The sequence below is a fragment of the Falco biarmicus genome, chromosome 2, assembly GCF_023638135.1.
Source record: "Falco biarmicus isolate bFalBia1 chromosome 2, bFalBia1.pri, whole genome shotgun sequence".
NCBI classification, from domain to species: domain Eukaryota; kingdom Metazoa; phylum Chordata; class Aves; order Falconiformes; family Falconidae; genus Falco; species Falco biarmicus.
In genome coordinates this window covers 87,261,480-87,279,324 of record NC_079289.1, presented here as the reverse complement: position 1 = coordinate 87,279,324, position 17,845 = coordinate 87,261,480, and the positions used below count along the sequence as shown (strand labels likewise).

The 17,845-nt window shown below is 34.9% G+C and overlaps 1 protein-coding gene across 1 annotated transcript in view; it reads left to right on the top strand.

Annotated features, from left to right (window-relative positions):
- The window catches only part of IL1RAPL1 (interleukin 1 receptor accessory protein like 1), a 767,014-nt gene that overhangs the window by 389,245 nt on the left and 359,924 nt on the right, over positions 1-17,845 (top strand). The window contains exon 3 of the mRNA XM_056329365.1: positions 17,326-17,605. Coding sequence (XP_056185340.1) covers positions 17,326-17,605 — 280 coding nt within the window. The remainder of the gene's footprint in view (positions 1-17,325; positions 17,606-17,845) is intronic.

Below are 17,845 nucleotides of genomic sequence, written 5' to 3'. Positions count from 1 at the left end.
GTGCACCAGTTGTTCAGGTTTTTTCCCTTTTGGATTTTATTTCTCCCTCTCTCTCCTTCTCATTATAGTTGTTATTATTATTATTTATATTGCTGTTATTGTATTTTTTTTTCATTATTAGATTATTCTTATCTCAGCCCACAAGTTTTACCTTTTTCCCAAATCTCACCGTCCCTCAGGGCAGGGGGTGGGGATTGAGCAAGTGGCTGCTTGGTGCTTAGTTGCCAGCTGAGGTTAAACCATAACAGTTTCTAATTCCACTTTTATGTGGGGGTTATAATGCATAAATGGAATAAAATGTGCTTTGAAACATGACCTGTCTAAAATGTGGCTATATACATGTATATATAATGTAGGTTTTAACTGTGTTTATTGTGATTTTGAGAAGAAAAATAGCAGGCATCTAGAAGGTGAAAGAGGAATCCAGAAGGGATCACTTTAGTATTATATTTTTTTCTCTGAGAGACAGTATTTTCCAGAGGAAAAAAAAAAATCAAGTATGCCCTGAAGACATGTTAAATCTGGAAAAGAGATTCAATCAATGAAGTGTGAAATGGAAGGAATTTAATCCCACTTTCAGCGCAAACCTTTATGTGGCTTTAACTATGGAGTTATTAAGAACATTTTTATAACAATAAAAAGTCATATCAGCTAGAGTTCATATATAATCATGTAAAGCGCTCCAAATTAGTTATGAAATCTGAATTTTAATTTTGATCATTTAATTCCTACAACTGAAAATAGCCTTTCCTTCTTTCTTTACATTTACAAAATCACTTCTGAGGAAACAGAAAACAGGAGTGCTGAGGATGAAGATTGTGAGAATCTTGGGATTAATGTGCCTCATTCCATTTATTTGCTCTATTACAAGTGTGAAATAATACCCAATATGCCATATAGTGAGGTTTAATCCCATCAAATTTCACACATACTACACAGAGGACATGTTTTAGTTTTGGTTTTATTTTCTTGCCTACCCTTCTTGGTTAGTGATTTGCAATTGCCATTTCAGGAGGTTTATAATTTTACATTTGACTTTCTTTACTCTGTTTTACTGTTTGTAGCTCTGGGTATCATAATATGAATTATTCTAAATATAAATAATCCTTTAGAAAAAATGTTGGCCTTAAATGCAAAGGTTAGCTGAAAGAAAAAGGGGTTCATATCAAAATCTTCCACAGCAGGGTCATTCATATTAATCAGGTCTTTTCTGTAAAGCTATAATTTTTTATTCATGCTGGTGGAAGACTTTGTTTGCTATGGTTAAGCCATAAACAAAACAAAAGCTTTTCCTCAGGTATGTTTATTGCCATTAAAGATCAAGCCTCGGAGAAAGGCTGTAATTAAACTTTTGATGACCCGTATAAAAGTTAAGTTTACTTACAGAATGCAACACAGCAGTGCAGAAAACATTGCTCAGCTGGAGACAGTGTTACTCTCTGAGACAAGTTGCCCTTGATATTAGGAAGACTGTATTGAGGAGGAGCTTGATAAGTAGTATTTCTCAGTCTATTTACAAACCCAAGTGTAAAATGGGAGACACATATGACTTCTCCTACTGTTTGGCTAATGTACCAAAAATTACCAAGTGAACAGCCATCCTGAGCTACTGGATCTGCACTAATTCATTACTATAAAATGGAACAATGAATGGCGTTAGTCACAAAAACCCTGGGGGAGGTTTGTAAAAAAGTGAATGAGGGGTTGCTGTAAGTTCTCTGAACGCTTTCAGAGACTGATCTGATCTTCAAAAGAGAAGTACAAATTATGCGTGACTTGGAGATATCTGCACTGACAGTTTTGAGCTTTGCAGCTCTCCAGACTGGAAGCTGTGCAGTCTCATTAACACAGAGATGCTCACAACCTGAAGTACAAAACTTAACAGCTTGTGCACTCTACTGTGATAATATCAGGCTGTTTCATGTCCAGTCAACTCAGGCCACGCTAAAGTAAGCCAAGCTCACCCTGCCTTATAAATCTATGTAAGCTGGGGGTTTTTTTCACTCAGAATAGGTATAAAGATTTTTATACACGGAAAAAAAAATATATAAAAAAATAGATATAAGACAAAGAAAAAGAAGGAAGAAAACATGCATATGTGTATATTTACATATGCTGTTTGGTTTTTTTCCTGACTCCTTAGAGAATCCTGGTAGACTGTCACTCTCCTACTGTGTCCTCATTTCAGGTAGTTCACCTGGTGTCTAAACACCCATTGAAGCAAGAGGAATTTTGCTTCAAAATAAAATTTCCCAAGAATTTTCATCCAAAGGCACAGAAACTTCAGGAAGTCCAAGTAAAATGGATAACTTCATTATCAAAAATGATCTTGTGTTCCGGTGAAATTTCCTCGTCATATTTGAATTGCTAGAAATTAGAATCATAGAATCAGAGAAACATTTAGGTTGGAAAAGACCTTTAAGATCAAGTCCAGTTGTTTACCAAGGACTTCCATGTCCATCACTAAACCATCTCATGAAGCATGTCATCTATGTGTTTAAGTACCTCCAGGGCTGATGATACCACCACCTCCCTGGGCAGCCTGTTCCAATGCTTGACCACCCTTTCACTGAAGTTTTTTTTTCCTCACATCCAATATAAACCTCCCCTGGCATAACTTGAGACCGTTTCCTCTTGTCCTGTAGATTGTTTTCTGGGGGAAGAGACCAACACCCACCTGCCTACAACCTCCTTTCAGGTAGCTGTAGAGAGAAAATCTCTCTGCATTCTGTAGAAATTCATTCTACATTCTGTACAATTTCTGTAGAAATTCAGAAGTGAATATTGCAATTTTAGGATTTTCTATGTCTTCTTTTATCTTTATGCCAGAAATTGCAGTCCTCTCTAGAAAGATGACAGACCTTAAACTTTATTCATCATAAAGCAGTCAAACATGTTCATACGTAAATTTAGTGTTGGAACATTTTCTAAATGGATAAATATGATTTACCCCAGAATAGGAAATCTGGGGAGGTAATATGAACTCTTCCAGGAACTTTACTTGTTTGTTGTTGAATTTATATGAAAAAGACTTGGATGCTGACAAGAAACAAGACAAACCAAACCAAACCAAAATAACTAGGAACAGTGTAAGCACTGGTGTTCATAAACAAAAGTGAAACTTTATCAAATATGTTGGTATTTTCATATGTCATCTTCTCTACCTTTCAGGATTATCTGGTCTTGGTTCTCTCTGATACTTTTAATACAACTTTTATTTTATTTAATTCCCCTTAGTTTTATTCCTTTTAGTTTGGGAGAGAGAAAAATGGAAGTGGTTTTCTTTCTTCTGACAGAAAAAGTCAGAAGTTCTTTCTATCTCTCAGTCTGGACATATAAGCCCAAATTCACCTTTGGCTGGCATGGATGATGGGATCTTTGTGTATTTGTCTACTTCAGTCACATCTCCTCTCTTCTGGCATAAATCTAAGCCTGAATTTGTGCATTTCACATGTTACTTTCCTCAGTATTAACAGCAGGCTATGACACCAGTGACCCTCAAATTGCACAGCTTCAGTTTGCACTCAGATTTCAGTCTCATCAGTATTCCTTACACTGTGAAGCAAAATTCATCATTAATAATTAAATTGTGTATTTAAGTGTGCGCATATATGTGCAGAAGAGGACAGTAAGGATAGATAGAAGGTGAAATAGTTATTAAATTGAACAGTCCCTGAAGAAATTTTAAATAATCACAGATCAAAATCTATTTAGTCTCTGTGACCTTATCTTGAAAAATATACTAACATTTTCTTTACCCCAGTGCATTTGAGGTAGCAAAAAGGCTGCACAGAGATCAAACAGAGTGAAGCATAACTCAATAGAAGTTAATCTCAGTGGAATATTTGGGTTATAATGTGCTCTTACAACCATTTTTAATTTCATTGAATTCCTTTATATAAATGTTCATTTCTTCAGTGACTGGGAAGGCATAGTATGAGTTTGTAGGGCCAGTTCCTTTAACTTAAAATATAGTAATTTACACTAGTGGATATTTGAATATGTTCAGAAAAATTATTCAGTTATTATAATTAGCTCAGTTTTTCATATAACCCAAGTATGACCATACACTATATAATTAACTAAAAGCATAAAGAATAAGAAATTTCTTATGATGTTTATCAGGTGCAGTCATGCCTATTGCCAACTCAGGAATTAAGAAACATCTTCTAATTTAGACAGACATGTGAGTACTAGGCTTAACTAAAAGCATAGTTTATTATACTGAGTTTTGTTTATTTTAGGCTGTTTTGCATTTCACAGGAAAGATAATTCATTATTTTTTTATTATTTTTTTTTTTTAAAAAAAAACATGGTACGGGGAGATGGGTATCACTACCATCTTATATCATGCTATAATTCCTAGTCCTGTTGGTCTTATGTACCAGGCTTCTTTGAATGATATATCCCATAAGGATCCATCTGATGACTATGAAAGGGCAGACTAATGTCCCATATAAAATAGTTATGGGTCAGCTGAGGAATCTTCCTGGTCCGTGGAAGAGAATGAACCATGAGATTCAATTTGACACAAAGGATTATATTCTGAAAATCGGACTCGTAATTTTTGCTCTGGAAAGCATTTTTAAGGAAAATTTAAGATTTAAGACAGATGCAAACAGAACACAAGGATTCTCTTGTTGCTGCCTGTTTAAGTTAGCTGTGCTGCATAGCATAAACAAAAGTGTCAGCAATAACAAAAAGATCTCCCAGCCTTAATCTGAAATTTTTGTCTTGATACCAGCTTTATCTAGGAATTTAATCTGAATTTTGGCACATGAATTAGTATCTGCAGAACTTTGCTGTCTCTAGAGTTATCTGTGCTTCCTTACCCTCTATTCTTTCTCTTTATGGTTAGTTACCACTGCTTTGCTAGCAAATTCTGTCCCTTCTCCCAGCCAAATTGTGATAACAAGAAAGAAAAACTTCTTAAACTTTTTGATTATTAACGACAAATATAGGAAGGTAATGTTTACCACATAAATATACAAAACATGATTGTGTAGGTTAAACACCCAGGAAAAAAGTCTGATGTTGGAGAACACCACTGTTCCTGCCTTGAGACATGTCAATTAACATTCAGTATGCACTTTGACTACCTGGCATTTAACAGAACTATAGAGACAGCGCATGATTTTGGTTTTGGTTTTTTTTTTTTTTTTTTTTTTTTTAACTATATATAGATTTCTTTTCTGTTCAGTGGAATTTATAATGTCTAAGTTTTCAATGAATGTCTGCTATATTACATAGCTTTAGAGTGAAGAGCAAATGAAACATATATTTTGAAGTTGGTTTGACCAAATCTGTGGAACTTCATTTTGGTATGGTGTGGGTTTTGGCTAGGATAGAATTAATTTTCTTCACAGTAGCTAGTATGGGGCTATTGAACCAATTCTTGAAGTATATCAACATAAAATTGCTGCCTTTTTTTTTTTTAAACACTATCAAAGTGATTTGGATGCTCAAAGTCCAAATCCTTTCTTGTGTGCAATATTCATGCTGAACTCTATGTTTAGTGGTGTAATTTGGTCTTCGTTATTCATTAAGAGGTTTTATGGCTGCAAGGATATTGTATGAGATGACCACTAAGGCATGTGGCTGCTAGGGTAAATCTGAACAATGTGACCAGATCACAAGTCCCAGTGGCACTGTAGGAAAAAGTAGTTCCAATATCAAATAAATATTCCGTATCTGTTCAATAAACCCAAACAAAAAATATATTTTATAACAAAAAATTGTCTTCCAATTGGAGATGACAATTTTTTTCTGATTGAAAATGCTCTCAGTATTTAATTCAAAAAGTATTTATACGGTATTCATTGAGTCAGGATGCAAAAATGTACTTCACTGTAAGAATGCAATTTGTTTGCTTTGTCAATTTTATTTTAGATGTATTCTAGGATATAGCATGAGGAAAGAAAGGGAAATGCTCTGATGTTTTGATTTTGCATTTGAAATTCAACGCAGCTAGGCACATCAGCATGCTTACCTGATGATCCACAAAGGTACCTAAGGAAGCTTTTTATCTGAGTCCTGTGGCATTTTGATTCCTAACTCAATTAAATCCATTCTATTTATTTAGGTTTGCTTCAGTCAAAACGTTCATTCTAAGCTTTAAAGTAAGCTTTCTTGAAAGGAGCAAGGTTTCCTTCTCAAACCCAAATAGTAATGGTTTTCATTTCCTTACCTAATGAGATTAAAGTACTAAATTATTGTATTACTCTGGTGACCTCTTTCTCTTTGGTAAGCTGTCTCAAGTGCAGCAAACATGGCATATGGGAACAGAGGAAATGTCAAACTGGTGAGCAAAGATTTACCAAATTTAATATCTTTCATAAGCTTTCGCTTCTAGACTTTATACGAGGGGAAAAAAAAAAAAAAAAAAGAAGGATGGTGAGGACGGCGGCGGTGGGGGGAAGGAAAATAGCAGATGCTGTAATAATATGGTTTCTTCTAAAACAGAAAAAAGTGTACAAACAGATTTATAATGAATTTTTAACCCATGGAGTGCAGATTTACTATAGTTAATATTTTCTCTTTAAAGTTCAGTTAATATGTTGTTCCTTGCTAAGGCCTTCATGAGATTCCTATTGCTTTTAAACTTCCATGTTTTGTACTTGTTAACATCTTCAAGGAAAAAGTATATATCATAAGAACTTCTTAAATTAAAAAATAATTTCTATTTCATAAGCAGATGTGTTCTTTCTATAGCAATTTGATGAGAAATTATCCCACTGTTGCACATATATGGAAGCTTTTCTTGTCGTTTTGTGGAACAGCTTTTTTTTTTTTTTTTTCCCCTCCCAGTCTGTTATTTTTGGTAGTAATTAAATAACAGATTTTTTTATATACAAGGGCATCTACTTTAGTTAACAAATTCCAAACTGACAATTGCTAAGTTTCTTATTTTGTCTAGTATGTATTTCCTAGTTGTTAGGGTACTGGGTGCTGTATTGTGTAATGCTGGTAGTAAGCTTCAGAGTAATGTCAAGAATTTATTTTTCCATTGAGCCATTCATACAGAAAAGTTTAAACAACTCTTAGGATTAAAAACAAATAAAAAAGAGATGGAAAATCTGTCCCTTTCTGAATCTTGGATGCCTGCATACATGTACACAAAGTAGTACACCAAAAATATAGCAATATCTCTTAGCATTGTATATTTTTTGCAATTTATTAAGATATGTAATTGCATAACATAGAATAGACTTCTCTCTGTTAAAAACAACAAGTATGTTTTAAAATACATCACCTGCTAAAAAGACAGTTACACAAGGGGTGCAGTCTGCCATTTTTCACCCCACCTTTAACCATGATTTACCCCTGTCTGATGGCAAGGCAATGCACATCCTAGTCTGACTTATCCTGTGGAAAAACTCTCGTCTCCCAATACGACGGTGCTTATTGCCAGGCCACACATTGGTGCCATGACAGCCATAACCAGGCCATAAAGTAGCTGTCCCTCCACACCTCTTGCCCCTCCGCACCTCTCTGCCCCCATGCCTCCCTCCCTACTCCCAGGCTCAGCCTTTGGGTCCACCTCTGCTCCACTTACCTGCCCAAGGATGTCTAAGGGAAGAAGACATTATTCTCTCCTCATGAGTTCAAACTGTTTCTGAAGTGTCTTACAACCACTGGAGATTAACAAAGCCTTCTTTAATGGATTTCTGATGGCATCATATATTTTTATTCACTTATTGATATAAATACTGACATTGTGTCCTTGTCTAATACCACTGTAATTATTAGGTCAGTTCTTTTGCATGGAAATACACCCACAGTTAATCAAATTGAAGCAGTGCTGTGCACCAAAGATAATTTGAAAATTCTTGTAACCTTTTGGAGAAATATAAATAATTTCTTTATGCTGAGTAAAGAAAAAACCTTTTCATAACTGCTTTATGCTGTTAATGTTATACTGTATTTCAATCAATTTAATTGCAGGTATAGATACAAATATCTGACACATATATGTCTTAAAATAAATCTGTGACCACAGTTTGAGTCCAGTAGGACTACCTGTAGGCAAGAAATAATCAAAATCACTAGAATTTTTATGAAGTTAACATATACATAGAAAAAGAATATTGATATTTTCAATCCAAGATTGCAGGTCCAATTTATTAATTCTTTCCCAGTATTTTAAGAGTGAAAGTAATGTAGAACAGAGTAATAAACAGAAATATGTAATTATTTCTTAATATGTACTATTGCTGGCAACCTCATGGCCTATGTATACTTAATAACTATGTTACAACTTCTAATCTTTAAAACTATAAAGTAAAAAACGATCCTTTGATTCAAAGTCTGTTTGAAATATATAATGTTTCTTTAGGTCTCAGCTCTTCTGAAGCACTTACTGCAGTTATTTTCATTTCTGTACAGTCCTAGTCACATAGTCATGATAATGCAGCTTAAGAAATTTTCACCAGCTAAATTACAGCAACAAGGTGTTTGCACTCTCCTATGCATGCCATAATTTGATTAATTTTGATACTTTTGTATTATGAACTAATCTGCTAAATTTTCTCATACTTACTTCAAATGGAGAGTCTTCGCATATTTAATTTTTACAGTTCAGCTGATACTCAGCGACTTGTATGTGATATTCAGCAGTTGTGTTCTTTGTAGGAAAAAGTTTAAAGGTATAAAGTGCAGCTGCTACTCAACCGTCACTGAAATTCTAACATGAAGATATCCTTGATCTTCCTCATAATCTCCAAAATGAAGCTACTAGATAACATAATGCACTTTCAGAAGCTGTTTCAATAAGAAAAGATTATGGAAAAGATTAAATGATTTGCCATCTGCCATGCAGCTTGATATACTGTGTAACCCAGATATTCTTTTGGAAATCATCTTTCTAAAAAACATTCTTACATGGGCTTCTTCAGTTTTTAGAAGTTGGTGTAACCAATTCTTGTGGTAATTTCTCTTCAGGTTGGGTTACTATTTTGTCTTAGACATTTGCAATTCCAGAGGGAAATCTAAGACCAATACATATCAGACTTCATTTCCTCACATACTAGTATGGACATTCCATATATAGTAAACAATAGAAATTGTATGACAGTGGCACGGAGTAGAAGTTAATTTTCAAAATAAATCATAGTGTGTTTGGGGATCAGGGAGGAAAGAGACTTGTATTAAGGTCCAAAAGAATTGCAGATACTCTAGTATAGCCACATAACAGAGGACATAGAAATGTCCTCATATAAAGATGTATGGTAACTATAACAAACAAGAAACAATTCATTTCAGGTGGGCACTGATCATGAACGTAGTTTAATATCAGGCTTTGGAAATTAATCTAGTAAAAAGACTTGTGTTTTGTGGCTGTTGATGACATTATGCTACCATCTCTATGCTGTAACTGTAAATGTACAAGTGGCCTCTGAGCTGAAAACGAATAATTGAAAGAAGGTGGCACTCAGAAGCGCACAAAAGATTAAGGACCTTTGTACTGGGTCTGGCTGGGATGGAGGTATTTTTATTCACAGCAGCCTGTACGGTGCCATATTCTAGATTTGTGACTAGAACAGTGTTTTGACTATTGCTGATCAATGCTTGTACTACATCAAGGCTTCACTTTTTCCCTTTTTCTCCCCAAGGCAAGTAGGTCTGGGGGTGGGGGCCAAGAGACTGGGAGAGGCCACAGCTGGAACAGCTGACCTGAATTGGCCAAAGGGATATTCCACACCATATAACATCATGCTCAGCAATAAAAATTTGGGAAGTTTAGGCTTTCAGGGTGGCCATTGCTTACAGACTAGCTGGGCATTGGTCTGCTTGTGGGTGGCGGTGAGTGCCTTTGCGCTACCTGGAATTTTTTTTCTCTTTCTTTCACTTCTTAAACTATATCTTGACCAATGAATTTTCTCACTTTTGCTTTTCCTAGTCTCTCCCTTGTCCTGTTGTGTGTGGGGCTTAGTGATTGAGTTGTGGTCAGTATGGCCTATGCTACCTTTAAATGTGTTTACTAAGCCTCCTATGTTATGTGACATGGTGAACCAGAAGAGGGTTTGAAAAAAGCAAGAGACATTGAATGAGCATCATGGAAAGATTCTTGATTTAGTGTAGGAACTTACAACTGTATTTGTTCTTCCTTTGGTTGCCCTGCCTGGCATAGTATATTTATTCTATTTTTTTCTTTAAAATAGTGCTCATGATTTAACTTTTTCTACAATGTAACAGTGATAATTAACAGATTAGTATCAATTCAGACAAGAATGCTATTAAATTTGGCTTCTTTTAGGTAAAAGAGAGAATGACATGAAAACTTCTCATCAGATAGACACAAAGGTATTTTCACACTTATTCTGCCTCTAAGTAGTCCAATGCCTAGGTATATATACTCGGTCTCATGTTAGTGCAGTATTCAGAAGCCAAGAAATACAGCATTTCTAATTAATTTACAGCAAAACACAGTTTTCTTTTTCCATTACTCCTCTTTGTATGGACTCATGCATTTGACAAGATTCCTCAGCTTGCCAATTTTAAAACTTCCCTTAGGTGAGACTGGGACAACTGCAGTTTTTAGGAATTAACTTCTTTAATAGATCATGGTATCCAAAATAATTTTTCTGTCTCTCTCAAATGTCCTTCATTATTCTTTTTTTCCTTTACTGGCACCCCCATACCAGCCACTAGACTGAGAATTAAATATGTAAGTTTTTAGCCTACAACATATTTTTTGCAAGTTTTCAGAGAATGAAAAATGGTATTTCAAGATGAAAATGCTATCTCAAATGGAAGTGCAGCATAATAATGTGCAAAGCTATAATAGCAGTCAGTGCAAAAGGAAATTTAATCATATAGAATATACTTGATGTGGTGATTTGAAAACATAAGTACTAATGATAAATCCCTATTTTTTTCATGTTTCCAATTTTGTACTGGTACTTTTTTGAAAGTACAAAATCTAAGCAGTCTAAGAATAGAACTGACCATGTTCTTTTTCTCACTCCACAGTGTTTTGCATTTCTACACTTTGCTTCTTCATTCCTGTTGGAGTTCATTTTTATAGCAAATAAAAGGATATACAAACCAAAAATAGACCTTTGCATTTCTTCATAATGAGAACACACAGTAGAATACCATGTGTTACATTGCATAGAGCTATTTGGCTCAGGCACTGTAATGAGTATGATATAAAGTATAAAATCTTGATTTTTTTTTTTTGTTTTTTTTTGTGTTTTTTTTTCTTTTTTTTCTTTTTTTTTTTTTAATGCTAGCTAGTCTAAGCAAAAAGCAAAAATCAACAAACAGGGTAAAAAGAGATAATACAGAACAGACTGTGATTTTGATGGTGAAATATTGTTGTGAAAGTTGTTTTAAAGAAAGTAATCTTGAATCTTATGCATCTTTTGATAAACTTTTGAAAAGTTGTTTTATGAACAGCCAGTTTAGAGAAGCCTATTTTCTTGATAGATTATGCCCCATACTTCTTGACCCTACCCAAAAACCTTAGCCACACTGCTACAATATCCTTTGCTCACTTTCTCTACCCACCATATTTACTCCCCCTACATATACTACCATTTTGTTTCTGCATCCAATAATGCTCTCCTTGACAAGTTCCTAGCTTTAGGAACAAGACCTGGTGCTTTCTCCTTATATACATGTTTTTCATAGTTTATGAGATCACTTCTTTATCAGATTTGGTTGCAAATGCCTAATGTGTTCAAAAACCTTGAAGCCGCTGACAAATAAATAGAATGTACAGTGACATTGCATAAACCTCTTCGTAGGAAATTACATTGAGAACAGAACTAGAAACATAGATAAGGAGGAAAAAATAAATCTGTTTATTTTATTAAATTTATTTTTATTATTATTTTATTAAATATTGTGAAGCACAATATATTCAGGAGAATTTACTGTTACTGTTAAATTTAAAACATTTAGTTTTAAGACAACGGTTTTCAACAATCAGACCTAAATTGTTTAGATGCCTGGAATTCAGATTTCCACCAACATACTAGAAACTTGAAGATGTCTACTAACTGAAATCTATAAATTTAATTGAAACTTTTAAATGAAGCCAGGCTGTTGCAGTGGACCCAGGATTTATTAGCTTTATTGTTTTTCTCCTTTTCAGTGCTGAATTTTGCCTTGAAAACAATACATATGATCTTGAAAAATGAAAGGGAAGACCTTCTCAGTAATGTTAAATATTCTGTGTGCTGGGTCCTATCAACAGGTATAGCCTGCAAGAAGATTGTTTATCCAGCAGAACAATCTCATTATTAGGATAGTGATGTAGTGTCATTTATTTCATACCCTGAAATCACTCAAGAAATAATTGAGTGAATGATATTCATCCTGGACCCTGTATTGTGCTATTATGTGTAGCAATAACTGGAAACATATTAAAATAGAGATCAGGGACTACAGCCATTCATTTGAAGGCAGTTCTGAAATTTCAAAGGTGTTGAATTATTCAAGTATTTTCCAATTTATAAAATACAATAAAAGATGATTGACTGCTTGATGATGTGATGATGGAAACAAAAACATTGAAGAGTTTTGAGAGTATTTTTCTTTCTCCACAGTTGTTTTGAATCAGCATAAATCTAAGTGTTGATTGTGTGTAGGTTGGAGCCATAACGAAGAAAAGAAACATTAGATATTCTCTTTGTTTAATGCCTTACTTATACACAAAGAAAAGAATGAAAATCCAGTCAAAATAGAAATCTATTTAATATTAACAAATCTGAATGAACAATTAACCCTTTGCTCTTCTCTGTCTCTATTTGTGAAGGCAGCAACACAAGTGTTTAACATGCAAATAAGTAATTTTTAAGGTGCCTGTGTCAATAGAAAAAGCTAAAGATTTCTATGAATGTAAAAGGCATCATGAATATAATTTGTCTTTGGGTCTTCAAAAATGACTCTTTTACATGTTTCAAGGCGTTTGGAAATCAGTATTTTAATTAGGTTTTTGATACATCCAGGTTTTCCTAGATTGAAAAGTGCATGTGTGCTCTATACACCAATGTGTAGTGCAGAGTGTGCATGGAAAGTGTCTGTTACAGTGTGTGCATGCTATCATCTGTCTGAGTGTTCACAGGAATCTCATTTTTAAGGACACGACAGTCTATTATTCTTTCCATTACTTGGTTTTAAGCCTCTGTTTATAGACTTCAGTTACAGTAGAACAGGAGCATTTTAAGCACAGAAAGACAGTTATCTCCTGAAATATCACTGTTACCACAAAGTATCAATGAAGTGTGTCTGTGTCTTATGACAAGAATGAAGAACTTTTGTTATATCTGTCAAAATTGCATTAACACCTTGTAGATGAAGGCCCATTGGCTGAGCAGTAGTGTGAGGTATTTTCTGGAAGATTTTTAAAGTATTAAAGCTTCCAGTTGTAGTAAGATTAATATGGTTCTAAGTGACTTCAATGTCAGTGTTGGCAGAGTTTAACTGGTATAATATTTCTGTAAGCAGAAAAAGAACCACTGTCATGTTCACTTCACTGAAACATCACATTGAGAAGAGGTCATATTTTCTTAAGATTATCACTGAATGTAAATGTGAATGTGAATGTAAATGGCAGAACTATGAAATGGTTAAGGTTTGAGGAGACCTCTGGAAATTGCTGCTCAAACAGGGCCACCTACAAGCAGTTGTCCAGCACTTTGTCTAACTGGCTTTTGAACATGTCCAAGGATGGAGACTCCACAACCACCCTAGAAAACCTGAGCCAATGCTCACTCACCTTTACAGTAAAAAAGTGTTTCCCAATATTCAGAAAGATCCTCCTGTCTTTCAGTTTGGGTCCACTGCCTTTTGTCCTTTCACCAGACACCAGTGGAAAGAATCTGGCTCTGTGTTCTTTGCATCCTCCCTTCAGCTATTTATATTCATTAAGAAGATCCCCTCTCAGCCTTCTCCTTTCAAGGCTAGTCTCAGCTCTCAGCCTGTGCCCATAGCAGAGATGCTCCAGTTCCTCTAATCATCTTTGTGGCCCTTTGTTGGACTTCCTCCAGTCTGCCCGCATCTCTTATGTACTGAGGAGCCCAGAACTAGACACAGTACTCCAGGTGTGGCCTCACTAGTGCTGAGTAGAGAGGAAGGATCACCTCCTTTGCTCCTTTGATCTGTTGGCAATACGTTGACTAATGCAGCTCCTCATACTTCTTTTGCTGCAAGGTCACATCGCTGGTTCATGTTGAACTCTGTGTCCACTAGGACCACAGGTTCTTTTCTGCCAGGTTGCTTTCCAGCTGGGTGGCCCACAGCATATATTGGTGAACAGGGTTGCTCCTCCCCAGATGTAGGACTTTGCATTTCTTCTTGTTGAACTTCATGAGGTTCCTGCCAGCCCATTTCTCCAGCCTGTTGAGGACCATCTGGATAGCAACATGACCCTCTGGTGTATCAGCCACTCCTTTCACTTTTATGTCATCAGCAAACCTGCTGAAGGTATACTCTGCCGTATCATCCAGGTCATTACTGAAAATGTTAAACAGGACTGGACCCAGTGTTGACCGCCAGAGTGCACCACTATAAAAAACTTAAAATACAAATCCATAATATTTAGAACACGCCAGTATTCACACTTGCTTGAGTTAATATTCTCTTAAGCTATCTGGTGGGACATACTGATGTAGTTAGTGCCAACAAATGACCAAATAGTTCAGTAGATAGTTACTTTGAAATGTAATCTTGTACTTTGTGATGTGAAGTCTTAGTGTAAAACTCCAGACAATTCGAGGCATTTAGGATTGCTTGATTTATATTCTTTTTCCATAGAAGTTTCATCCAATTTATATAATCAAAATAACTATCTCACAGAGCATTAATATAAATAAAAAGCCTACCTATTCAATCTATTGTTAACATTCTCCTTAAATGAGAATTAATTTCTTTATTAAATGGATTCCTTAAAATTTAATTCTTTATTTCCTTAATTCCTAATTTCTTAAAACTCAGAAACTGAACTTTGATAGTTAGTTATCAGAAGTTTGGCAATGATCTCTCTGGTTTTGCATGTAAGTATAGAATACCTGCTAGTATGTTTGCCTAAGCCTACTAAACTGGACTGCATGTGATCCCGAACACTTTTTAATGAGGAACAGTGTGATGAAAAAAAGTTGAAGTTTCCTGCTCCACCTAGTTAAACCTTCATTCAATTTGAAGGCTTGAGATGGAGTTGCTGCTATTCTGCAGCATGTCCTCATGTATTCGTCAAGCTTAAGGAGCTGGGAACCATTAGAACTGAATATCCTGAGAGAGAAAATATGACTAGTGGAGTAATATTGTAAACCAAAGTGTACTAATGTAATTAGACAGTGAAAGGCAAGATTACAATTTGATAATAAAGTATGATGAAGAAGCTATTACCTGGTAAGTTATATAATGGAATTAAGTCTGCTTAGAGGTGCCTGTTAATTCATTTTTAGCAAGGGGATTTAGAAACAGAAAGAAATAGAATCAGATCAGAGAGAGAATGCTCTTTCCGAAAGATAAAAAATGAAATAATAAAAAATGTAAATGAATTCTGAAATAAACAGAAGTTAGTTTCTTATGTCCTGTGGGGAAGATAATGGTGTAGCCTTGTCCCCGTTCACTTCAATTTCTGCAAGAGTACATCTATGTCTTGTTGTAAAGTAACCTTGTAAAACTTACAGATTTTTAGGGACTGTTGGGTATGGAAACTGGAACAGGAACATATCAGTGTCCTTTCCTGATCTTAAAAGTAAACTCCAGAGGACACAATCCAAATATATATGATTTTTTGTTTGTTTTTCTCTATGTGAATTCTGTTCACAGTGCAAATTGATTCTAAAGCTTTTATTCTTTTTTCCTCCATCTTTCAATGTGGTATTGACATAGCTTTTTACTTACACAATGATGTCTGGAGATGTTTATGTTTTTCTTATTTTGCTATGTATAATAAGTACTGTGATATTATCCAAGTGTCAATCTCAAAAATCACTAATTGACATGCTATTCTCCCAAATAAGAGATTAAAATAAGTGTCTATGTTTAAAGTGCTAATAATACTGCTTTATTATGCCCAGTATTTTTAACTCTCTGTTAAAGTCAGTATTCAGTCAGCTTTAGGGTGAGAGGTATTTGATGTGACTTTAGCTTTGCAAACATTGATTTTCCAAGCTAGCTGGCTGTCTAATCTCTCTTACAGTTAACAAAAGTGGCAAATACAGAGACAAAATATTTATGAGTCATAGATATTCAATTTAAGATGAAAGAAATTGTCCTTTGAGTGTACTGATTGCTTTTGAACTGACTAGATCGGTGGCCTGATTAACTAGCTGAGGCTGGACAATGAGTTTTTAAATGAATGAACCTAATGGTGAATGTCCATGGTTGAAGTTCCTTAAGAAAAAAAAAAGCATAACCTTTTGTTAAGGAAGCTCTTGTAAAAAGTATCTGTTCTTTTGCTCTTTTGCTATTCTTCACTAAAAATAACAGGAAGTGGGAGGGATGTTGGGTGGTGTTGTTTGTTGGTTTTTTTTTTGGAGGGGGGGGTTGGTTTTGTTGCTGGGCTTCAGAAAGTCAAATAAATTTGGTATTGCATTCTGATGAATAGTTATTGTGGGACAGTATTGACATTATTCAACAGGTGAAGAATATGAAAATTATTCTAGAATTATTATTAACCTGTACAGGAAAAAAATAAAAGCATTAATCATTTAAACTAATTTGTAATGTACTTTTAGAAAGACATGCATTCAAAGTAAGATCTGCTTACCCTGTTCTTGAACAATTCATCAAAAATGCTGATAGCAATTTTCCTGACAGTATCTTTTCTCGCATTTGCTCTTACTACTCTTATTGTTAAGACAGTTTCCTCTCCTCCTTCAAATCTAACCCAGACTTACACACTTTTTTGGTTTAGGCCACAGCTCCTTGTCCTAATGTCTTCTGAGATTGAGTAACACCTTATTTCATGTATGTGGTTACCTCGAAGGTATTTGATTGATGCAATTCACAGATTATGACACCCAGTATACCCACATGGCCTCTGTGTTGCAATAATTTCACACTAGTATTTTAAACTGGTCATACAGGAGTTCCATAGAATGAAAAAGAGCAATTGCTCCATTATTGTAGAAATTGTCAGCATTTAACACAACATCTCGTAATAACTCTGTTTTGCATAGACAAGTACCTGATGTTAATAGTGCGAAAAGGCAGTTAATTTTTCTGGGATCAAGAGTACCACTTTTGTGGTTGTCACTTAATGGACGTTTTTTTCAAATGCAGTGCTTTCCCACAATAAAGGTTGCTGTGTAAATAGTGCTCTCTGAAGCCTTTCATAATATCTTGTAATTTTCTTTTCTCTTTTAGCTGATGGATGCACTGACTGGTCTGTGGATTACAAGAAATATCAAGTTCTAGTAGGAGAACCTGTTCGTATAAAATGTGCACTCTTTTATGGATATATTAGAGCTAATTACTCCCTAGCCCAAAGTGCTGGACTTAGTTTGATGTGGTACAAAAGCTCTGGACCTGGAGATTTTGAGGAACCTATAGCTTTTGATGGAACTAGAATGAGCAAAGAAGAAGACTCCATTTGGTTCCGACCGACAGTGGTGCAAGACAGCGGACTCTATGCATGTGTTATAAGGTACTGTATTTTAATATACTGCATTTTAATTAACCATATATGAAACAAGACTCTTAATAGTGAGATTTTTGTGCCAAAGAAAAATGTTATCTGAGCATGTTTCTTTCTTCTCCTGGTATTCCCTTCCCTGAAGTGTTTCATTCTTATGTAGAAATAACTATTGAATGTCTTGAATATTTTTCTAATATGTAAGTTTAGGTAATTTATAGCAAAATCTAAAATTTGTAAGATGAGTGGGAC